Source organism: Heptranchias perlo, chromosome 13 (genome assembly GCF_035084215.1).
Source record: "Heptranchias perlo isolate sHepPer1 chromosome 13, sHepPer1.hap1, whole genome shotgun sequence".
NCBI classification, from domain to species: Eukaryota; Metazoa; Chordata; class Chondrichthyes; order Hexanchiformes; family Hexanchidae; genus Heptranchias; species Heptranchias perlo.
The window spans coordinates 28,171,024-28,196,583 of NC_090337.1; the positions used below are offsets into that span (position 1 = coordinate 28,171,024).

Below are 25,560 nucleotides of genomic sequence, written 5' to 3' on the forward strand. Positions count from 1 at the left end.
GTTCCACCAGCTTTACTCTCTGTGCCCCACTGACATTTCTAAGAGGTATAAAATCCGCTTTTAAATCTTTCTTTTATCTGCATTAGTTGGTCACTACCACTTTTTTAAGAAGTCATAAATACAGTTTATGAAATGTTTCAATCCGAATGTATATGGAAATCTGAAGCCTGACGAAGGCGATGTGAAAGAAGCGGTGTGATAGTTTGAATTTCAAATTCAAAGGGCTTCAAATTCAAATCCTTGTAGCTTTTTTAGGAGGGGATTTTGCCTTCCATTTCAACAGTCGTACAGTTTTACTGTAACGATTTATTCCCACTGAAGTTTTACATTAACTTTGAATAGTTATGGTGCCATATGTATTGTCGACATAGAGCAAACATCCTAGGAACATTGGAACAGGAGTAGGCCATTCAGCCCCTTGAGCCTGCTCTGCCATTTGATAAGATCATGGCTGATCTGTGATCTAACTCCATATACCTGCCTTTGGCCCATATCCCTTAATACCTTTGGTTGCCAAAAAGCTATCTATCTCAGATTTAAATTTAGCAATTGAGCTAGTATCAATTGCCGTTTGCGGAAGAGAGTTCCAAACTTCTACCACCCTTTGTGTGTAGAAATGTTTTCTAATCTCGCTCCTGAAAGGTCTGGCCATAATTTTTAGACTGTGCCCCTACTCCTAAAATCCCCAACCAGCGGAAATAGTTTCTCTCTATCCACCCTATCTGTTCCCCTTTATATCTTATAAACTTCGATCAGATCACCCCAGAACCTTCGAAACTCTAGCGAATACAACCCCAATTTGTGTAATCTCTCCTCGTAACTTAACCCTTGAAGTCCGGGTATCATTCTAGTAAACCTACGCTGCACTCCCTCCAAGGCCAATATGTCCTTCCGAAGGTGCGGTGCCCAGAACTGAACAGTACTCCAGGTGCGGTCTAACCAGGGTTTTGTATAGCTACAGCATAACTTCTGCCCCCTTGTACTCTAGTCCTCTAGATATAAAGGCCAGCATTCCATTAGCCGCCTTGATTATTTTCTGCACCTGTTCATGACGCTTCAATGATCTATGTACCTGAACTCCTAAGTTCCTTTGGACATCCACTGTTTTTAACTTTTTACCATTTAGAAAGTACCCTGTTCTATCCTTTTTTGATCCAAAGTGGATGACCTAACATTTGTCTGCATTGAATTCCATTTGCCACAGTTTTGCCCATTCACCTAATCTATCAATATTGCTTTGTAATTTTATGTTTTCATCTACACTGCTTACAATGCCACCAATCTTTGTGTCATCGGCAAACTTAGATATGAGACTTTCTATGCCTTCATCTAAGTTGTTAATAAATATTGTGAATAATTGAGGCCCCAAGACAGATCCCTGCGGGACTCCGCTAGTCACATCCTGCCAATGTGAGTACCTACCCATTATCCCTACTCTCGCGCCTTTCGCTCAGCCAACTTCCTAACTTTTCCCTCGATTTAAATCCTGGTTTAAATAAAATGAGTAGCTCTGCTAGCTAGGCACGAGGCTTTAGTGTATTGATAACTATGCTAATGGTAATCGCACTTGTGCTCGCTCACTTTAACAACATCCTGCAATGTGTGATATGAAATGTGGAGTACAGTTAAGCTGTTTTTATATTGCACTTAGTGCTGTGCTAGTAGCACTGGCTCTCAACATTGTGGGTTATCTGCAACTGGCAGAAACAGAGCGTAAACTTGCCAGATTCGCTTATGGTTAGCAGCCAGGAAGACCCTGTTTTTGGAAGACCTGTTTTTTTTAAAAAGGCCTCCCTAGCTGCCAGTCAAAGCAAATTTGGCAAGTTTACTTTGCTGCCCGGTGTTGAGTTGGCTGCACTAGAACAATATAATGTAGTTCATTACCACAAATTGCTCCCATTGCCACCCTGAAAAACAGACCAATAACCAGCAGTACTTTTTTTTGTTTGAAATAGCATAAAGTCCAGTATAACCTGAGTTTGGAAGACAACGTTGTAGGTACTTTTAGTTTACTATTTTTTGCTCCAATCATACATAGAATCTGCAGCACAGAAACAGGCCTTTTGGCCCAACTGCTCTATACTGGTGTTCATGGTTCATACAAGCCTCTGCCCTACTTCATCTAACTCTATCAGCATACCTTTCTATTCCTTTCTCCCTCATGTGCTTATCTAGCTTCCCTTTAAATGCATTTCTGCTATTTGCCGTAACTACTCCTTGTGGTAGCATGTTCCACATTCTTGCTGCTCTTTTGGTAAAGAAGTTTCTCCTGAATTCCCTATTGGATTTATTAGTGACTGTCTGTCTTATATTTGACCTCTTGTTTTGGACTCCCCCACAAGTGGAAACATTTTCTCCACGTCTACCCTATCAAACTCTTTCATTATCTTAAAGACTTCTTTCAGGTCACCTCTCAGCCTTCTCTTTTCTAGAAAAAAGAGCTCCAGTCTGACAGCCTTACCTGATAAGTATAGCCTCTCAGTTATGGTATCATCCTTGTGAATCTTTTTTTGCACCTTCTCCAATGCCTCTGTCTCCTTTTCATAATATGGAAAAAAGAATGTCAGATGAAGGCATGTTGAACACTTTGAAGTAAGAGATGTTTCTTCGATGTGGTGGCAGATCTGTTGGGGTGTTGAGTTACAAATCTGTCGTGTTGGGAGAGCCAGAAGCAGCAGCCAGGCAGCCCGCACATACGGGACTGAAAATCAAAGGGTCAGTCATCTCAGTCTTACTGCTGTGGTTTGTAGTAGCTGGCTTTGAATTATATTGGAAGGTGTTTGCGTACAGGTTAGTTATACTTTTAAATGTTTTGTGACCTGAGAGTGTAAAATTTCTCATAACCTCACAAAATTTCTGTATTGTGTGTTTCTCTAATCCTGATGAACAGCATTTTATCAAAAGTAAATTTTTGCAAATGGAGCAAAGTAAAGAAATATATTTTGAAAATTATGGGCATTCGCTCACTTTACATTTCATGAAATCTCACCTTCAGTTAAGTACTATCCTCATCAGATGCTTGGGCTTCTTTTAAAAATGCCTAAGTTCATAATTATTCCCATGCTGAATTTTTATTTCAGAAGCAACTTGCTACACAATATCTTAAACAGTGTTCATGCATATTTGCCGTTTAGGGTTTTGACATCATAAGCCAATGCAGCCTGAGACTTCCAATACATTAAAGCTGTTGAAGGTTTCATGTTTGTAGCAAACTCGAGGCAAGACTAAGGAAAGTGCAAGTGACCACAATGGAGCGTTGGTGAAGCTTTTCAGGTTTTTGAAAATGAACACACATCCATGTGCCATGTTCAAACATCAAATTTACAACACTTGTACAATAGTTATCCAGGAATGACATCAAAAATGGTTTCAATTTTTTTTTGAATTATACAAAACTCATTTTATATTCAGTTGAAAATATCCTAAAACATTTTGGCCAGCCATGACACATCCTACTTCAGTATGCAGAAATAGTAACTTGAACTCCTTTTTGAATTTTAATGAAACATAATTTCCATTCATCATCTTTTGCTTTTCTTTTGGAAAACACCATAGGAACCATGGGCTGATGTGTAAATGTTATTGAAATGACAAGTTAAACACTTTAAAAAAAATTTTTTAAAAGCCTTTTTTTTTCACCAAATTTTCAAGTCTTTGAGTGGAACTAGAACCCACAGGCAAATGTCTACCAATTATAAACAGAAAATCTCAAGGCTGGAAGAGACCATGGGTTCATCTGCTCCACCTTCCCACTGTCTTGGTTGTATTCGATAACGTGTTCCTCTTCAAGATATTTCCCCAGTTTTATTTGTCCCTTAAACCAAGCTGTTCCAAAAACCAATCACCCCCATCCTGTCTAAATGTCTTACTCTCAGCCCTTCATTCTGCTGTCTCATTGCAACACAAGACTTTGATCCTCATTCCTGCACCTTATTCATTTGAAAGCTTCAATCATATCCCCCGCTCCCCTAGTCTTCTCTCCTTCCAAGAATGAACAACAAAGTAATATTGGGTGATTTTAACTATCATAAGATAGACTAGACTAAAGGTGATGTGTTCGGTTAAAGTGGGGAGCGCTTTATACAATGCATCCAGGATTACTTCCTAGATCATTGAAAGGTCCAGACCTGTAACATGAACTCATCTGTTCTCTCCAGATGTTGGCTGATCTGAGTATTTTCAGCAATTTCTGGTTCCTAGATAAGTATGTTTCTAGTCCAACAAGGAAAGAAGCCATGAAATGCAAACCTAAAATGCTGGAAATAGAGATTAGTCAGTATCTGCAAAGAGCAATGACTTGTTATGGCTTTCCATAAACTCATCATTTCTCTTCTCAGATACTGACTGACAGTGTATTTCCAGCATTTTCTCGTTTTATCAGCATTTGCAGTTTTTCCTTCTGATTTACTAAGGAAGAAAGTGTTATGTGATTTAGTCTGGAAAATAAAGTGGGACAAGTAATTGATATAGAGTAGGAGAACAAATGGGCAATAGAAAACACACATAGTAAGTTCAGTGAGAGAACAGAAAAAAACGATGACTGGAAAAAGGTACAACTCAGCAAAAATAAGGAGATCTGGGCCAAATTAATTGGGTAGAAAAGTTAGCAAAAGGTCAACAGATCAGCTTTGGGAAATCTTCATATGTGAGATGGATAGAGTGCAAAATAAGTATAAGGTAAAAAGGAGTACATCAAAGAAGAGAAATCCATGGAAAATAAATTGAAATTTAATGGGAGAGGTATGATAAAATTACAACAAACAACTTGCTTGCATTTATATAGTTCCTTGAACATAGGAAAACATTCCAAGATGCTTCACAGGAGCATAATCAGACAAAAAATTGACACCGAGCCAAAGAACATGACCACAGAACAGGTGACTGGTCACAAAGCTATGTTTTAATGAGTATCTTAAAGAAGCAGAGAGGTTTATGGAGGGAATTCCAGAGCTTAGGGCCTAGGCAGAAGGCATGGCTGAGCAGAGGAAGTGGGGAATGCACAAGAGTCCAGAATTGGATGAATGCAGAGTTCTCGGAGGGTTGTAGGGCTGGTGGAGGTCACAGAAGTAGGAAGGAGTGAGGCCGTAGAGGGATTTGAACATGAGGATGAGAATTTTAAAATCGAGGCGTTGTTGGACCCGGAGCCAACGTAGATCACTGAGCACGTGGGTGATGAGTGAACAGGGCTTGGTGCGAGTCAGGATTCGGGCGTTTTGAATGAGCTGAAGATTATGGAAGGTGGAAGATGGGAGGCCAGCCAGGAGAGCATTGAAATAGTGGAGTCTGGAGGTATTGAAGGAAAATGGAGTGGTCAACCGTGTCAAAGGCTGCAGACAGGTCGAGAAAGGGCAGGGGGGAACCTTGGGGTAAGTTTGGCATGAAGGAGAAGGGAGGGATGCAGCAGTGACAAAGAAGTCCATGAGCTCTTTTTGAAGGTGAGGGTGGAGGGTTCAAGGAGACGGTTGGTGGTGGTGGAGAAAAGAAGCAGGGGTTTATCTTTGCCTTCCAGGATGATCCTGGAGCAGTAAGCAGTATTGGCCAAGAAGAGCTGGGCCCGATGATGCTTGATGAGATCCAGCCAGATCTGATGATGAATGGCTAAACCAGTAGTAACAATACTAAAGAAAATCATGAAGAATATAGCTAATATAGTAGGCAGATTAGAAGCATTAAAAGGGAATATGAAAAAGGACTAGCAGATAATAAAGCAAGAAATAGGGATATTATACATTAAAAATAAAAGAATAGTTAGCGAGGGAAGCACTGCCCTGGGATGAAGAGGGTGTCTAATTGTGTTGGATGAATGTATGACTGAGATATTAATATTTTGCATTGGTTTTTACAAATGGTGGTGCTGAGAATATAGTTGCACTGGAGGAGAATATGGAACAATTGTTCGAGATAACTGTAGAAAACAAATTGATTTCTGATAAAAAAATTAGTAGTACTCGAAGTGAATAAATCACTAAGCCATTATAATGTGCATGTAGGCTGTTGACAGAAGTCAGAGAGGAGATAGCACGTTCTGGCCACAATTTTAAAACCTCAAATATGCAAGTTGTGCCATTAGACTGGAGAGCAGCAAACAGCAAGCAAACAAAGTCTATTTAAAAAGAGTCTGAATTGCACCTCCGAAAAATCAATCCCAGTCACTTACAGCAGTGCAGTCTCCGGGCGCGATTGACGGGAATTCCCGTATCATCACCATTCTGGCCAGGAATAGTGGTATTTTTTTTATTTGTTCATGGGATGTGGGCGTCGCTAGCAAGGGCAGCATTTATTGCCCATCCCTAATTGCCCTTGAGAAGATGGTGGCGAGCCGCCTTCTTAAACCGCTGCAGTCCGTGTGGTGAAAGTTCTCCCACGGCGCTGTTAGGTAGGGAGTTCCAGGATTTTGACCCAGCGACGATGAAGGAACGGCGATATATTTCCAAGTCGGGATGGTGTGTGACTTGGAGGGGAACATGCAGGTGGTGGTGTTCCCATGTGCCTGCTGCCCCTGTCCTTCTAGGTGGTAGAGGTCGCGGGTTTGGGAGGTGTCATTATATGTAGCCCTCAGTGTAATGTCTTTGTTAAGAAAGGGACCAAGGATGGATTAATCAAGGGCAGCCAGCATAGAAATATAAGATGTGTTTGAAAAATGTAAGAGTTTTTTTTAAAGGGTGATTAGATAGATTAAAGAGAATGCAGTAGATGTAATGTATATGAACTATCAGAAGGCAATCAATAAGGCACCTTGAGGTTTGTTTAAAAATTCAGGCATGTGGTATAAGGAAAAGTAGCCGCATGGATAGAAAGTTAGCTGAATGGAAATGAAAAGTTAGGGTAAACAGGTGTTGCTCAGATTGGAGAAGGGTTGGAATGGTATAGCCTAGGAGTGGGTGCTGGGTTCAGTTTTGTTCTCAGAAGATTTGAACTTGGGCATTGGGAGCACAATTTGCTGATGATGCACAAGTAGGCAAACAGCAAGGCGGACTGTAAAAGACTCCAGGAAGGCAGGGGAAGTTAGGATAGTGGAAAGACAGGTGGCAAATGTGATTTGGTGTGGATAAGTGTGAGATAATACATTTTGGGAGGAAAAACAAGGAATGGTGTATACACAGTGGAAAGAGACACTGAATGGTGTGGATGAACAAAGAAATTTAGGGGTTCATATACATAACTCCCTGAAAGTAAGTGCATGTAGATAAAAGAAACAATAGAATTTTGGATTTTATAAATAGAGGCACGGAGTACAAAAATAAAGAATGCATTTATACAAACATGGGTTAGGCCAAAGAATACTGCGCAATTTTGGGAACCCCGTTATAGAAAGGACACGAAAGCCATAGTGAATGTGTAGGGTAGATTCATCAGGATGACGCCAGGTTTGGAAAACAATGCTTATGAGGAGAGACTTGAAACGATTTCCATTTGAGCAGAGAAGGCTGAGGAGATTTAAGTGGTTTTTAAAATTATTAAGGGTTCTGATAGCGTGAATGGGGAAAGACCATTCCATCTGGTTGAGAGTCAGTGACAAGGGGGTCATCAATTTAAAATTGTCACTGTGGGGGAAAGGGGTTAGGAGAAATTTCTTTATGCAAAGGGTTGTTAGAGCAGGGAATGCTTTGCTGCAAGGAGTGATTGAGGCAGATAATTGCATCCATTAAGGGAAAATTGAATAAATATTTGAAGCAGAGGAAGGTGGAAGGGTATGGGGAAGAGAGCAGGAGAATGGGATTGCCTTTGGATTGCTCTAACAAAGAGCCAGCACAGACACAGTGGGTTAAATAGCCTCCTTCTGTGCTGTAAATGTCTATGGATAATCCCTTTTTTTTTGAGTCCATCGTATTGTCTTATACTTTTGCCCTCATCATCTTTGTAGCTCTTCCCTATATCTTACCGAGTTCAGCTACACCCTGACTAGGTTCCTGAGCTACACACAGTACTCTTGGGGCCTGAAGAATGCTATATATAATGGCAGGAATCTTACAACACCAGGCTATAGTCCAACAAATTTATTTTAAAATCACAAGCTTTCGGAGATTATCTCCTTCGTCAGATGAATGAATGAAAAGGTTCTCAAATCGCATATCTTATACTATGTTAGGACAGCATCACACCAATCAAAAGGTGTCGTTGTTATTCAAACAGGCCAGTCACGGAGAACAGCACGCCCCAGTACACTAGATATACATTGTGTCTATTACACAGGCAGGCAGAAAGAAACTCAAAATGGCAGAGAGAGAGAGAATTTTAAAAAACATATAAATTTTTTCCCCCTTTTTGCTGGTGGGGTTACGTGTAGCGTGACATGAACCCAAGATCCCGGTTGAGGCCGTCCTCATGGGTGCGGAACTTGGCTATCAACTTCTGCTCGACGATTTTGCGTTGTGGCAACATTGCTTCCTTTGATCTACAGTTTATTCCTCTCTTTATGCAACTTAATATCTCCTTAGCCTTTTTGACAGCAGCCAGTCTAATGGTTTGGTGTCTTGAAGGATCTATTTACTATGACTCCCAGATCCCTTTCTTAATCCATCTTGGTCAGTACATTCCCATTAATCTTATAACCCTTCTCCCTAAATGCATGACATTTCACTTATCCACATTAGATTAAATCTGTTAATTTTGATTTTTTTTTTTGTCCACCATCCTAAACAGTCTAAATTCTTCTGTAGCTTGTCCCCATCCTGCACCCTATTTACTAGTCCTGCTATTTTGGTATCATTTGCAAATTGTGAAATGAAGTTATTGGTACTCTCTTCCAAGTATTTGACATTGTAGAAAAGTACTGGTTCCAACAATGAGCCTTGCAGAAATCCACTTTTTTGCACTCTTCCATCTGGAATGCTCTCCATTCACACAGACCCTCTCGCCCCTATCCTCCAGTCACTGTTCGATCTACCTCAGCACGCTGCTGTGAATACTGTGTCTTTGTTTTTTATAAGGTACCTTGTCAAAAGCATTACTAAAATTCAACTGTCACACCTAGGTTCTCTTATTACATAACTTTATGAAAAAATTCTGTTCAGTTGCCCTGGCATGACTTTCTTTTTGTAAATCCATGCTGACTCTTGCTAATTAGTCTTTATATCTCAGTGCTGTGCTACTTTGCCCTTGATAAATAATTCTAGAATTTTTCAATGTATTACTGAGAGAAATGGTCTATAGTTTTTTAAACAAGGCACTACATTGCCATTCTATGGTACCATCCCCTTTTCTGACAAATGTCTAAATATTTCTGCTAGTGGTTCTGTTAGCACATGCTTGAGTTCCATAAGAACTCGTAGCTGAATCCCATCTGGCCAAGTATTCAGCTATCACTCTGGTAATGTTAATTTTATTACCCCCTCAATCTAACTGTCTTGGAACATCCACAGTTGAACAAAGCAGACATATTGTCTCTATTTTTGAAAATGTATAAAACCTTGATGCTTTTGCTATGTAATTTTCATGAGCAGTGCTCATATTCTGATTTTATTTGGAAACAAAATTGACTTATTGGCTTGTGTGCTGTTATGCTGGATCTAATCCTAATGGAATAAGGGACTGTTAACAATAGATTTTTGACTCCTCATTAAAAAAAAGCAATCAGAAGGAAAATGTGCCAACTTTAGATTCCATTTGCCACTTTGCATGACAAAGCAGTTGACTTGCATTCAGCAGCTATACTGATGGCGTATCTGAGATCAGGGCCTCATCAGAGGATTGCAGTTGTGTTGTTTTTCTGAGGTTGGAATCTGAATATTATTAATACATAATTGTTTGGAGCTATCTACTGTATTAATTTTGACACTTTGTACTTCGTAGCTTCTGCTCTCAAGGTGAGGGGCGCCTGTGCAATGAAATTGAACACTTTGTCACTTGTCACCTGGTGTCAGCACCAAGAGTGGACAAATTTTTGATCAGAAAGGGAGTCAAAGGATATGGGGAAAGGGCAGGAAAGTGGAGTTGAGGTAAAAATCAGACCAGCCATGATCTCATTAAATGGCAGAGCAGGCTCGAGGGGCCGAATGGCCTACTCCTGCTCCTATCGCTTATGGTTTTATGGTCTCTTATGGATCAGTTAAGACTCCTCAACTCTAGCCAATCATTGTGCTTGAACCCAACCTCAGAAGGGCATCACCACTGTACCAGTCTATTTTTTTTCAATGGGACATACCAGCCATCAGTATCCCTGGAAGTGAATGCTGCAATTGAGTACAAATAGCAACTTAATATTGTGGAACCATGCCCATTAGCAACCACGTTGAAAAGGGAAACTTTCAGCCTATTGGCTTGGGTAGATTTAAATCAAAGTCTTGGGTGTGAAGCAAATGTGTGCTAACACACTATATTGTCCAATTCCTATTGCAAATTTAAAACGCACATCTGAGCATTAGAATAATTTATTTAGAATAATTGCTGATCTCCTGTGGCATTACACATGGAGGACCAAGTGCACTGTTCAGCCTGAGCAGGGTTAGAGGGCTGTGGGTTAATTGAGCCGGAACGGGGAAGGAAAGTGGGAAAATCATTGGGCGGTGGGGGCAAAGGCATGCTTATCTTCTCTATCTGGTACAGTTGTATTTCTTAGGGCAGGATGCTCATCTTCCTTAATGACCATGTTGGGGGTTATTCATATTTTTTCTTTGGTGCTGGCAAGCACTCAAATTTGGGGAGGTGGGGGGAGAGGAGGATAATCTTGGGTATCAGTTCTCCACTTCACTTTTTCAGCATGGATTTGGGCTGCAATTAACACTGTTTGACAAGCCACTACAGGTGTGCCAGATGTGGTTCAGGAAGGTATGCCTTAATCTACAATCAGGATCGTTGTTGAAAGAGCAAATTTAATTTAGTTTCCAGTTAATATTTACAAATTCAGAGAAGAACATAATAAATAGGTTTTGTGATCCAGCAGGCGCATTGGTATAGAGGCAGTGTCTGGAAGTCAATGCAGATTCGATTCATCAGTGTATGTACATAGAACTACATAGAATGTATAGCACAAAAACAGGCCATTCAGCCCAACAGGTGTTTATGCTCCATATGAGCCTTAACCCACCCTTTTTCATCTAACCCCATCAACACATCCTTCTATTCCTTTCTCCCTTGTGTATTTATCTAGCTTCCCCTTAAATGCATCTATGCTAGTCACCTCGACTACTCCTTGTGGTAGCGAGTTCCACATTCTAACCACTCTGGGTAAAGTTTATCCTGAATTCCCTATTGGATTTATTAGTGACTATCTTATATTTATGGCCCCTAGTTCTGGTTTTCCCCACAAGTGGAAACATCTTCTCTACGTCTGCCCTATCAAACCCTTTCATAATCATGAAGACCTCTATCAAGTCACCCCTCAGTCTTCCCTTTTTTCTAGAAAAAAGAACCCCAGCTTGTTCAAACTTCCCTGGTGGGTATAACCTCTCAGTTCTAGTATCATCCTTGTAAATTTTTTTTGGACCTTCTCCAGTGCCTCTATATCCTTTTTATAATTTGGGGACCAGTACTCTGTGTGGTCTAACCAAGGTTCTATACAAGTTCAACATAACTTCCCTGCTTTTCAGTTCTATCCCTCTAGAAATGAACCCCAGTGTTTTGTTTGCTTTTTTTGGCCTTATTAACCTGCGTTGCTACTTCTAATGATTTGTGTATCTGTGCCCCCAGATCCCTCTGCTCCTCTACCCCATTTAGACTCTTATTTTCCAAAGAATATGTGGCCTCCTTACTCTTCCTACCAAAATGTACCATCTCACATTTATCTATATTGAAATTAATTTGCCAATTACGCACCCATTCTGCAAGCTTATTTGTATATTTGCTGCTACTTTGAAAGCTTGTAACGTTGTTACTTTTTGCATTGAAAAGCCCTATTACAGTGCCATCTACAGGCGTAACAGGTATTGTATAGAATTTGGTAACCTACCTACAGATTTTAATATTTTTGTTGGATCAGAGAAGTGAAATAATGCTTTTCTAGTGAAATCTTGTCTGCAAATTCTAATAGTAGCAGCAGTTTTTTTTATTCGTTCATGAGATATGGGCGTCGCTGACGAGGCCAGAATTTATTGTCCATCCCTAATTGCCCTTGAGAAGGTGGTGGTGAGCCGTCGCCTTGAACCGCTGCAGTCCATGTGGTGAAGGTTCTCCCACAGTGCTGTTAGGTCGGGAGTTCCAGGATTTTGACCCAGCGACGATGAAGGAACGGCGATATATTTCTAAGTCGGGATGGTGTGTGACTTGGAGGGGAACGTGCAGGTGGTAGTGTTCCCATGTGCCTGCTGCTCGTCCTTCTAAGTGGTAGAGGTCGCGGGTTTGGGAGGTGCTGTCGAAGAAGCCTTGGCGAATTGCTGCAGTGCATCCTGTGGATGGTACACATTGCAGCCACAGTGCGCCGGTGGTGAAGGGAGTGAATGTTTAGGGTGATGGATGGGGTGCCAATCAAGCGAGCTGCTTTGTCCTGGATGGTGTCAAGCTTCTTGAGTGTTGTTGGAGCTGCACTCATCCAGGCAAGTGGAGAGTATTCCATCACACTCCTGACTTGTGCCTTGTAGATGGTGAAAAGGCTTTGGGGAGTCAGGAGGTGAGTCACTCGCCACAGTATTTATATGGCTGGTCCAGTTAAGTTTCTGGTCAGTGGTGACCCCCAGGATGTTGATGGTGGGGGATTCAGTGATGGTAATGCCGTTGAACGTCAAGGGGAGGTGGTTAGACTCTCTCTTGTTGGAGATGGTCATTACCTGGCACTTGTCTGGTCGAAGTAAGCAATACCTGTATTTCTGTAGTGCTCCTTGTGCAGAGAGATGTCTGGGTGGACACCATGCAGGAGGGGAAAGGCAAAAGGATATAGGGGTTAAAGTAGCATCAAAGAGGAGGGTCTTCAGGCTTTTGAAGCAATGTGATTTTAGCGTATGTTCCATCAGACTTCCTTGGTCCGAGTTAAGTTATTCAGGGTGGGAGTGGAAAAAGTTAGAGAAACCAGAAATATGCCCTGGGCCTTGTTTATAATACTGCCAAATTGACAGTTTAGCGTTGGTTTTCAGTTGTACAATGTAAATACAACATTACAAATCAGCTTAGAGTGGAGTAAGAGCTCACAGCGCATTGTAACATTTGTTTTAAACTCAGCTGTTCAGAAAAGGGATAGGACGCCACTGTATCTATCTCGCTGTAAGTTGATACCATTTGGCACATGTCCCATGTTGGAGTAGATACACTGTAAACAATAGGGAGATCAGATATGAATTTTAATTCTTCCTGTGTAAGCTATAAAAGAAATGCTTTCTCAAAATGAATCCAATGCATGATATAGTTAATAGGTAAACTGTTGCCCTGCAACCATGAAAATGTTTACATACCAACTTTCCATCTTTGTTTTCATTTCTTTTCAGTCTGATGAAGATAAGCAGCTGCAGGAGGAGCTGGAGATGCTCGTGGAAAGGCTGGGTGTAAGTCCTTTTTTTTTCTCTCTCTTCCCCTTCCCTCCTTTTGTGTGAGGTTGGTTCTCTAATAGTGAATTGTATGTCCAATTTTTCTTTTGTAAGAGCTGTAAGTAGTATACCGATATTAAGGTATTTTTAAATAATTAGTTTAATGTTTCAGACTAGTATGCAAAAGACATATAGTCTTGTGTTTTTGCTGAAATTTGCAAAAATTTCTTTATATGTTCACCAAGTAATCCTCTCAAATGTATTCCTATATCTTTTATCTTAAAAATAAAGACTTTAAACAAAAGGGTTTCTAGGTACTGACTACTATAAATGTTTTTGGTACTTATTTTCCCTATGATGCTTTGTCATTGTGTATATTTTTTAACTTGGGGTTGAAGCCATCTTGAGTAGAACTGTAAATGATTGTTTAAAAGAGCATTTGTTACATCCCTCATGGCTCCTAAATCTATGCATTTTAACTTCTTTCTAGGAAACGGACACACAACTTTATCGAGCTGCTCTGGAGGAACTCCGGAGGCAGATTCGTTCATCCACCACCTCCATGACATCTGTCCCTAAACCACTTAAATTCCTTCGACCCCATTATGACAAACTTAAAGAAGTCTATGAGAAAATGCCAGCAGGAGAAAATAAGGTAATTTTGCGTGTAATAGTGAATATCACATTTCATCTTTTGATGCAATGATTTAGTTGTAAGATATTTCGATTACTTAAATGTTGTATTTACTGCACATGTACGTTTTTGCATGTGTTATAATGTCATTATCTGTCATGAGGTAATCATTTTGAAATTTGAGTATGAAGCATTTGGTATATTTTCAAGCACAACTTTCAATGGAAAGTAGGATCATCTTTTGAGATATGATAACATTTCTAGACAATTTTTAGGGCAAGGTATAGTTATTCAAAGCTTTATTTATGACTGAAGACATGTATCTTGTATTAGTAATGATAACACATGCGATTATTAATGCATCAAAGTGATTTACTGTTTTTTGGATCTGAGTGCATCCTGTTCCCTCTGAGTGCTGTGGGCCAGTTTGCTCATCCATGTGCTGCCTGGTTGCAGTGGTCACAAGTAAATCTACTCCTTCAGCACTTCCTGGTTTTGTGTGCCTTTTGTGTCAAACACTGACCTGGTGCTGATGCTAACAAGTCACATCATCTGACTGACTCCCATCCCTCTCCATTGCCCCTTTACCATGGAGATGCTTTCCCTATTGCTCCCAGAGCTAGGCATCTCCCCTCAAATGGTAGCAGCACCCCATACACAGAAAATGTTAGAGATACACCGCAGGTCCGTCAGCAATTGTAGAGATTAATGTTTCAGATATAACCTTTTATCAGAGCTCAGTTTTATATATTTCTTACTAACTTAGCTTATTTATTCCTAAACCTTTACAATTATATAAAAGCCTTTTAATGTTTCATCTTATTTTTCAAAATTAATTTAATTTCCATTTCTGTAAATCCTCTACCATTCACTTTTTTTACATTCATTTCTTCATTTTTAACCAACATTGCCTTTAATCCCATCTTCTGATCAAAAAAACACATCCTCCAAATTCTCATAAGCAATGTGGCAGGAAATCCATCAGTAATATTTAATAGATTAAAGACTATGCGGTAGATTTTCCACTTGTCACCTGGGCGTAAGACTGATTTTTACGGACTGGCTACCCATTATAGAAACTGCCTGATTTTCATTTTCATTTCCATTGAAATTAAGTTTTACACCTGCATGGCAAATTGAAAAACTAACTGCATATGTCAGTGTGCAGATGTCATACTTTTACAAATGCAGTCTTTAAAAAAAACTGCCTGATTCTAACCTGGAACTAAAACTGACAAGCACTTTACAATTCATGCAGTTCCATGACCAAACAACAGTTAAACTATGATTTGACCTGGCGTTAACTTAGTCAAAATTAGATTTTGGTGCTTTAAAGGGACAGGCATGCACTTTAGTCTGTTAAGAAAAGTCAGGGAGGAAATAAGAGGCTATGGCCACAATTTTTCAATCATCCAATATGTAAATTGTACCTTGAGGCTACAGATAGTCAATGTTACACTAATTCTACAGGTGACTGTAGAACTGTTAGTCTGTCAATTGTGAGAAAACTCTTATAATCCATAATTGGAGATAAAATTAGTAAGCACTTAGAAATGCATGGACTAATGAAGGACAGCCAGCGTGATTTGTTAAGGCACATTGTGTTTGACAAATTTAAGTCTTTTTGAAGAAGTGACTGATTGCATAAATAAAGGGAATGCAGTAGGTATAGTATATATGGATTTTCAGATGGCATTTGATATGGTGTCTCACAAAAGACTTGTTAGAAAATTCTGGTATATGGCATAAGAGGAAATATAGTAGCACGGATAGTAAGATAGTTGCTAAACAGCAAGCAGTTAGGGTAAATAGCTGTTGCTCGGACTAGAAAAGAATTGAAAGTGATGTACTCTGGGGGTCAATGCTGGTCCACTTTTGTTCTTGATATATATGGAAGATTTGCACTTGGGTATAGGGAAAAGTAGAAGATTTGTAAACAGCAATGAGGACTGTAAAAGACTTGAGAAAGGCATGAACAGGTTACCGGAATGAGCAGGCAGGTAGCAGATGTAAGGGTGTGGATGAACAGAGACATCTGGGAGTTCTGAGAGAGCGCACATGCGTGTAGAAAAAGCCATTAAAAGGGCCAGTAGAAATTTGAGTTTTAAAAATAGGGGCGTAGGGTATAAGAGTAAAGAAATAATTAATTTATACAAAGTGTTGGTTAGGCCAGTGGGAGCAGTGTGCGCAGTTTTGGGTGTCCCATTATAGAAAGAGCCATAGAGAGGGTACAACATAATCACCAAGATGATGCCAGGGATGGTTAATTATAGTTTATAAGGAAGTCCTTGAAATACTGGGATTATTTCCACTGGAACAGAGAAGACCAGGAGGAGATTTGAAGTTTTTAAAATTATGCAGAACTTTGATATAAGGAAAGACTATATTCTCTGGTGAGGGTTATCAACTTTAAAATGAGAAAATAAGGAGAGAGGTTACGAGAAATGTCTTTACATAAAGGATATTTGGACCTTGCAATGCTCCAGCGCAGTGGTTGAGTTAGAGAGCATTGCATCTTTTAAGGTAAAAGTGGATTAATATTTGAAGCAGAGGAAGATACAAGGCTACGGGGAGAAAGCAGGGTAGTGGGATTCGTTTTAGGTTGCTCTAGCAAAGAGCAAGCGCAGACATGATGAGCCAAATGACAACCTCCTATGCTGTCTACATCTATGCACATTGGCACAGACCAATTGGGCCAAATGGCCTGTTTGTGTGCTGAAAATTCTATGTAGACTAATGCAGTTATAAAACTCCGGTTCTTAGCAAATCTCATGATCTTCTGTTTTATATGAGTGTCCAATGGGCAGTCATTAATATAAAATATGTTTCAAAAAGTATGTCATACTCCAGGCGTTACACTTACAAAACAGTCTTAAAATGCTGGGTGTTTCTTACCTGTGCTTTTGAGCTGCAGCCTACAACTGTTCCAATCTTCAAAGTTCTTTGACCAAACAGCAATTAAATGCTGACTCCAGTATATCTTAATACAATTAGTCCTAAACAGACAGGCAGCTTAAACACAGCTGCAGTAGCAGGCTAATACATTGTGCTCCTGTTTTGTTACAAAACACCCTGTATTCGTACTTGGTGAGCAATGACGGGGAAGCTTCTCTAACGTACTAAAACATTGCCGACCTTTCGATTTAATTTTCTTACTTGGGACACTGTCCTTCATGTTTAGGTCACATCTTAGGAAGCACTACAGCAGAATTGTGATTAAAGAACTAGCGCACAACCATTTTTTGCCATTGTAAAAAAAAGTACTGTTTTATGGTTAATTTAAATTTCTTTTATAAATATGTGTAGAAAATTGCATATGGTTATCACACAATCCATCAAGTTTACTGATGTAAAGTTTGTTATATTCTGGAGAATTTTTTTCTTCCTTTCTCTTCCTCCTCTTTCCCCCCCAACCCCCGGCCCAAGGCATTGACTCCCTGCTAGGTATAGTTCCACAGGCACTGGTTGCACTTTGGTATTTTGTCTTAAGTGATATTCTACATATGTGAGCCGAGATAATCAGTGTTGGCAATCTATTTGAGTGTGGGCAGGGGCATGGTACATCTGAGTCAGATCCTGTCCTCAACTGATGTCAACACACAAGCACTTTGGGAGTGGCTGGATCAGAGCTGGAAACCTGGCTGACGTACATTTTTATTTTTTCCACTTTGACATCCAGGGCACTGACACCAGTTTTAATGCCCTTATTCTTGCCCCAGGTGAAATCTACTCATTCTACACAACGATATTGATCCTAGGGCATTCTGAAATGTAGTTTAACTGCAAACATTTTCACAGCTGAGCTATAAGGGGAATCTCTCAAATGGTAACTATTTATTGCTACAGAGCTGCATCTGTTCTGGAAGCTGACACAAACTTAACACTGAAATCAGCCAATATATCATTTGAGGAGCCACTTTAACTGTAAATTACATGGGGAAAGTGAGAATTTTCAGTAAAGTAGAAGCATTCTTTCTCTTACAGCGATTCTGCGCTGACATAGTGTCAGTATTGGCCATGACAATGAGTGGAGACCGGGAATGTCTGAAATATAGACTTCAAGGATCTCAGGAAGAACTGGCTTCGTGGGGGCATGAATATGTCAGGTGTGTTTTAACAAAATAACCCTGAAGGTTACTTTTTACATTTGTTCTGTTTTACGTGAAGTTGTTTGTCAGAGAGCATAAATTCTCTTAAAAGGGTTTTACATAATTGCTTGATAAAGAGGAATATTAAAGGGTACGGAGAGCAGGCAGGAAAGCGGAGTTAAACTAGGTGGCTCATGAGAAAAACACTGGCGCAGACTAAATGGGCCAAGTGACTTGTTTCTGTATGCTAACATTCTAGATTATATGCTGTATGAATCCAGCTATGCTATGAGGTTTATTCAAAAATGTTAACTTACTTTAAGCCTATACAACTAGCCTAATAATGATGGGACAAACCAGGTAGGGGTTTGGAAAGGAAAAGCTTAAGTAAGCTGCTTACTATCAATAGAACCTACTTTAAATTTCCTTCATTCATATAAAATTGCACTTATTAGCACAACGCAACTTTATGTTTACTGATTAAAAGTTTGTACCAATATCACTTTTTAATTAAAAAAATAGGTTAACCGGTCATTCGTTTTATTGCTGTTCATGTGCAAAGTGCAAAATAGCTGCAATATTTGCCTTGTATAAAAACAGGGACCTCGCTTCAAAGCAATTCATTGTGAAGCGCTTTGGAATATTTGAGTGGTGTGATAACGTGCCATATAAATGTAACTACTTTAGGGGGAAGAAAGGAACTAAATATCTAAAATATTTAAGACTTATTTTGCTGACTAGAGGGTAAAACAGTGGAGGGTCAGTGTTCAGGTTGCAGATACTACACATCTAAAGCAAAACACTGATCATTGTAAATATGCTAGAACAATAAATTCAAAAATTCTTGAACCTGGAGCAAACTTACTCTTCAAAGATACTTGCTCTTAAGGGTACTAGCATGGGAGGAAAAGAGTTTGAATTTTAATTAAGTAGTGTTGTATAATCATGAGTTTAACCTATAAATTGCTGCCTTTTTGGCTTCATCTATGATCCTATCCTTATTTCTTCTTGCTTTTTTTAAAAATCTAACTCTATTCCTGATGGTTAGCATTTGCCTTGCATCCATGCTATTCTTAATTGAGAATATCAGATTATCCAGCCCACAGACATGACAATCACTTGGGGCTGTGCTTGAATGGTGTAGCAAGTGACGTAATCAACTTGTCCAGGTGAAGTATAACTGGCGTTCAAACCTAAATGTCCCTGTATGGCATTCAGCCTTTTCCTGCTCTGCATTTTTTTTTCTTTTGCTCACTTATCTGGGTTTGATAGGAGTATAATTTTCATAATTGAAAATGTTGTTTACTTTTTCATGTTCCCATGTAAAATGTAATTTTCTTAAGAATTTATGATTGGTGTAATAATATTTAAAAGAATCCAGTCTGGCAGTTTGATAGTAAGTGTGTATTTTTAAAAATTATTTTCCTCTTCTAGGCATCTGGCAGGTGAGGTTGCAAAAGAATGGCAGGAGGTAGACGAGAATGATAAAGCTCAACACGAGATACTGCTCACTCTGGTAAAAGAGGTAGTTCCCTATAATATGGCTCACAATGCTGAGCATGAGGCATGTGACCTCCTCATGGAGATTGAACATCTCAATATGCTGGAAGATTATATTGATGAAAATGCGTATTCTAAAGTCTGCTTATATTTAACAAGGTGTGTTGTCTCATCTTTCTGCAGCTTTTGTAACATGAGTTATCATAACAGTTGAAAATTAAACTTTTAAAGCTTTAGGTATGTCCTGAATTTGTTGGATATGTCCAGTACATTTTCAACTTTTCACTGCTTTTTGTCCCTAGCTGGATAGAAAAGCTGTTGAAATGTTGAAAGCAAATTTTATTTTATGTTGTATAAAAATTTCTGATCTAATATCTTCTATTAAAAAATCTTGTGTCCTTCCTGTCATATTTTACATTATAAATTCCTATGTTCACATTTATAATGGAAACTGTCTACTTAAACTTATCACACTGTAATTATGCCATTCAGCCAGTAGAGACGCTGCTGCACCTTAGTGTTGCATTTCCCAGCTCCTCAGCCAATGCAAAGAAACCCCCATGCTTCAACCAAGTTAACTCTCTGCTTTCCAAATTGCCTTAAGTTTTGTTATTTAACTCTAACTAATAATGTCAAATCACAATATTATATAGAAGGCCAAATGTATGATTTGGAATTGGGGACTGTAATTGCCAGCACACTCTGGTCCAATTATCCCCCACCCTCTAGCCCCACTTCACTTGAAGGCTGCACTTGGTCTTGACTTGCTGTGTATAATATGTGTGTCTATGTAAAATTATAAACCCAATTTAGTCTCCCTCCAATATGGTTAAGAAATTCAGCTTCAGGTGCATGCCCAGCTCACATAGTGGCTGAGTGGAAACTTGGTGTATGAGGAATTGCGCTGTCTCAGCACTAGAGAGTTGATACAGTAAATGTTTCATCACTCTACCTTAGTACAACTTATTAAAGATTGCGAACCTTATCATTAGATTCCAACAATGATGAGTTATTTTTTGTACTTCATAGTATTATTGAGTATGTATATAGATAGATAGATAGATTGAGCAGGTTCTAGTTTGCAGTTAGAATTTACTGGAAAGTTAGCCTGACAAAGTGCAGATCTTAACTGTGATTAAGTATTATTTAAACTTTCATGGTGCAAGTTTTCTTGTACGTTTTAATTTTCAAACTTGTACTTCAAATATTTTTTCAATTTTTTTTCAGCTGTGTCAGTTACGTTCCTGAACCAGAGAATTCTGCTCTGCTTCGATGTGCTCTTAATATTTTCCGAAAATTCAATCGCTACCCTGAGGCTCTGCGTCTTGCCCTGATGCTAAATGACATGGAATTAGTCGAAGACATTTTTACTTCCTGTAAAGATGTGTATGTAATCACTTTACATCAATGTGCATTTGATCAATTGTTAAAATGTACCCTGTACGATCTCTAGTGGGAACAGTTGTGTAGAAACTAGAAAGTTATGCTTTCTAACCTGTGCTCATTCTTTGTTAATCCACCAAATTCATTTATGTTTTCCTTTTATTTTGAAGGCAGTGGCTTTTGGTGAGCTGTAGTTCCTTGGGTTCTGGCACTCTTCAAGTACCTTGTCCTAGTGGCCTTTCTTACATAGAATGTGCAGCACAGAAACAGGCCATTTGGCCCAACTGGTCTATGCCGGTGTTTATGCTCCATACGAGCCGTCTTGTAACTCTTCATTTTGTTCTTGGATTTTGTAATCTAGACAATAACAACTGAGTACCGAGATCATTTGTAGCATCCATACTGCTGCCCTAGCTAGAATTGGTTAACTTGACACAGACTAAAAATCAGACCCAGAACCCTCTGATTTTTATTGCTTATTGCTGCACAGTGCAGTTTTTTTTTACTCATTAGGACATTGGAGAGGGGAGACAGAAAAATGTTATTTTTCTACTAAGATGGCAGATTTAAAATGGGTAGAGAAACTTGTTTGAAACTACATTAAAGATAATCCTAATTGTGCTTTGGATATTTACACAAGTGTAGTTTGTGGAATGAAATGTACAACATTTCAGGCGCAATGTAGTCTTGCTGTAATGTACTCCTTTAAGTCTCCTTTAGTACAGTAATGAGCACAAGTAATGTCCCCCAAAGCTTTTGATTACAGTAGCAGTGCTAACTACTGCTATAATTAATCATCAATTTATTGATTGCATCTTTCTGTTTAACTGACTTAACTCATGCCAACATTTATCAGTGAAATTCAATATGACTGTGAACTGACCAGTAGTTAGCACTTTGACTGCAACTGAAAATGGGACAAGACTTGTTCATACTGTACTTGCAGTCAGATCAGTAAGTCTCTTACTGCTCAACCTTTCCTCCCCAATTCACTGCTCAATTGTTTAAAGTACAATAAGAGCACAATGTTGAAAGTGCATTAATCAGCTAATCAACAGTGTCAGCTTGGCTGAGTTGGTAATGCTCTCAGTTAAGTCAGAAGGTTCTGGGTTCAAGCCCCACTCTAGTACGGACATATCATCGAGGCTGACGTTTCAGTGCAATAGTAAGAGAGTGCTGCATTGTTAGAGGTGCTGCCTTGAGATGTCTACTTTTTCAGTTGGATGTAAACAATTCCAGGGCACTATTTGAAGAGTGAGGGATTCTCCTGGTATCCTGGCCAATAATCCTCCTCAACCAACATGGCTATTTTGTGGGATCTTACTGTGTGCAAAAATATCTGCTGTATTTGCCAAGAGAACAATCACTGAACTTCAAAATAATTCACTGTGGAGCATTTTTAGGGTATTTGTGAAATGTGCTATGGTACTAAAGCAATACAACTACTGTTTTCCTCATTGATGCTCTAAAGCATTGCCATTAGGGAGGAAATACTAAGGAGCTTTTTTCCCATCTTTATATGAAAACTTTGCATTAAAAATGGTAAAATATTGGAAGCTGCTCAACCTTTCCTTATCAATGCATTGTCCACCTGTTTAAATTATTTAACAAGCTCAGAAAAGAGAATTTTTGCTCAGCTATATTCATGTTAAAAAAGTTGAAATATTCCCTGCATCTGCACCATCTGTCACCATATGCAGGGTACTATTAAACCTCAATCTATTCTCTGTAATTTAACTTTTTAAAAAAAAAAATCATTCCGTCCTATTCAGTACTCTCATTTGTAACAGACATTTGAAGATGCAAACGCAGGTCTTATAATGAGACTACATTGCATCTTATTAAAGCTTATGGAAGGGCAAAAGAATGCTGCACTTTTGTTAAAGTTGCACACAAGAAGTTTTGAATCCATTCCTCTTTTAGAAATGAAGCCTTTTTTTTATTCATTTGCAAAAAGTTTCACGTAAAGGCTTAGAGGCATTGTGCTGTGGGTCGCATGAAAGGTATACCACGGCTGGGGGGAGGGGGGTAACTATAAAAATAAATCCATGTTTCTATTAATTTGCATATATCTCAAGTTGCTGGTACAAACAGCTCTTGGTGTCTGATTTATTTATCAAGGAGTCAGCAGTGCTTAAAAACAGCCCTTTCTAAATATCCAGGCTTTCAAAAAAACAGGTTCTCAAATAAGAAATATATAAAGGCAAATGGGACTGAGGTGCCACTGCTCAGGGACCACAGGTGGATGCTGCAAGCAGTACAGAATGGATCTCTGTCTACTATACTAAGTGATGTGGAGCAGTTTACTGGGTATAAAAGATTAAGTGTTTCTCGCTCTCAATTATGAAAATGAGTTACAGGCCATTTATGGGATGTTGAATTTTTTTTAACACAACCCATATGCACCTACCACTTGAAACTTAAATGTTTTATTAGAGAAAATGGATAGAAAATACAGTAAATGCTTTTCAACTTTTTGGCAGAATTCATAAATGTCGAAAGTGCCTTCCTCTCAGTAAGTCTGTTGTATGCCCTGTGTTACATATGTATCATATTACTTCTTGGTAATCTGCAGTTTATCATGTAAAACACTTTTCTAGCCAGTCGTCTTCCCTTGTAATTTAATGGTGTTGATTCCTTCCTGGAATATGGTATGCTAGGCACTCTAGGATAATTCGCATAAGTGGCAATTATTTGTGTCAGCAAACTACTTGACTGTGGAGGCCAAAACAGCTGAGCCTGATACTGGTTCAGCTGACAACCATGCACACGTACTTTTAGGAGGGCTTGCTGGATAGTGATCAAGAGTTGGAGCCTTGGCTAATTGTTCATCCCTAACTTGGGGTTCCGGTGACATATAGTCATGCTCCTACCACTGCTTCAGCAGAGATAATTGACTCAGCATAGATTAGGGATCCACCCTGGAACCAATTAGCTACTTGCTGGGTATTACTTAGCCATCAAGGAAGCCCTCCATGCAACAAACTTACTTTAATGATGTAATAAATAGTGATAATGATCACAATGAAGGATTAGCAATTGTCTAATTCATTTTTTTGAGGAAAAAATATTACTTCTGCAAACTTTAAAAAAAACTTACTTTTTAAATTTTTTTTAAAACTTGAATGATAAGGCATGTATAATATCATGTGAAAATGGCTTTGCATTGTAAATTTTAAAATCATAAATTAACCTCTGCTTCCAGACCTGCACGTGTGGTTATTTTCACAGGGCAGGAGACTTTGCAAAGATTGTAACTTTTTTTTTACCACTTCTATAGTTCAGATAATTGATGTAAATCTCAAAATACTCCTATAGTTCATGTCGTCTGAATCTTCAAGATGTCTGTCCTCTATCTGCTCCCGTGATGTCTATTATATATCTGCAATATCTTAAGTATTGACAATAGCCTGATCAAAATAACTACAGAAATATTTAAGTACAGAATATTCAACTAATTCGAAGATGTGATTCCTACATGCATGAAGTATATTGCTCTTTCTACCTATAATAGTACTCTGAATGTACAGTTGTGGTGTTACTTATTGAAAACTTTGTCTTTCTGTAGTTCCCTGTCAGTTGATGAGTTAGCTGGTGGTTAACAATGGATGATCATATGTTCCTACAATTGAACTCTTGAACTAAGAATGAGAAAAATCAACCTTGCTATAGATCGAGATTAGTAACTCTTGATCAACAGCTAGTCACTCCTATAGGTGTAGAAAGAAAGTGAAGTCAGGTTTAGGTTTGACTGATGGCTCATCTGATAGCGTAGCTGCCAACACATTGTACAGCTCTCACAAACATTTGCCACTTGTGTGAGGTACTGTAGGGCAGCTGGAACCTGTGGAACTATATCCAGCATTTTCTGGAGAGGAGAACCTTGTTTTACCAATGCTAAACTAATTGTGACACTACACTACTATAACGCTCTTGTTTGGTGTGATCTTTGTTTAATAATGTTCCTTTAACTTGATCTACAGTGTTATTCAGAAGCAGGTAGCATTTATGTTGGGTCGCCATGGTGTATTCTTGGAGCTAAATGAGGATGTGGAGGACTATGAGGATCTGACAGAGATAATGTCAAACGTCCAATTGAACAGCAACTTCTTGGCCCTTGCACGAGAGGTAAGCAGCATTTGAATTTAGCAAAAGCACCTGGTGAATTAAGCTGTAGACAAAACTAAATGTGTTCTGCAGTGTTTCTGGCTGGTGCTATGTTGAACTTGAACAAATGTGAAATGTTTTATGGTTGGATTATAGAAAATATTTGATCCACATGGATCCCACAGATTGACATAAATGCTTTCATAATCATATATTTTATATTCTTTACTGTTATGATTGAGGTCAAACCAACTTTGGTATTACATACATTCAACACTGAATCATATTAAATTGATAGGAACTGGTGAAAGCTGCTGGGCTAGAGGTTATCTGGATAAAGTGAAAGACATTTTAAAGAGAAAAGGAGATAGCAGTGCTGTGATCGGGCAAGATATTCTGTTCATGATGTCAGTGTGCTGTCAGGCAGAGGTGCTGAAGAGAGGATAGATGCTAGCGT

General features: G+C 39.0%; 1 protein-coding gene across 1 annotated transcript in view; it reads left to right on the forward strand.

Annotated features, from left to right (window-relative positions):
- Positions 1-25,560, forward strand: part of psmd2 (proteasome 26S subunit ubiquitin receptor, non-ATPase 2) — a 52,762-nt gene that overhangs the window by 675 nt on the left and 26,527 nt on the right. The window contains exons 2-7 of the mRNA XM_067995230.1: positions 13,353-13,409; positions 13,882-14,046; positions 18,010-18,131; positions 19,548-19,772; positions 20,841-20,999; positions 24,980-25,124. Coding sequence (XP_067851331.1) covers positions 13,353-13,409; positions 13,882-14,046; positions 18,010-18,131; positions 19,548-19,772; positions 20,841-20,999; positions 24,980-25,124 — 873 coding nt within the window. The remainder of the gene's footprint in view (positions 1-13,352; positions 13,410-13,881; positions 14,047-18,009; positions 18,132-19,547; positions 19,773-20,840; positions 21,000-24,979; positions 25,125-25,560) is intronic.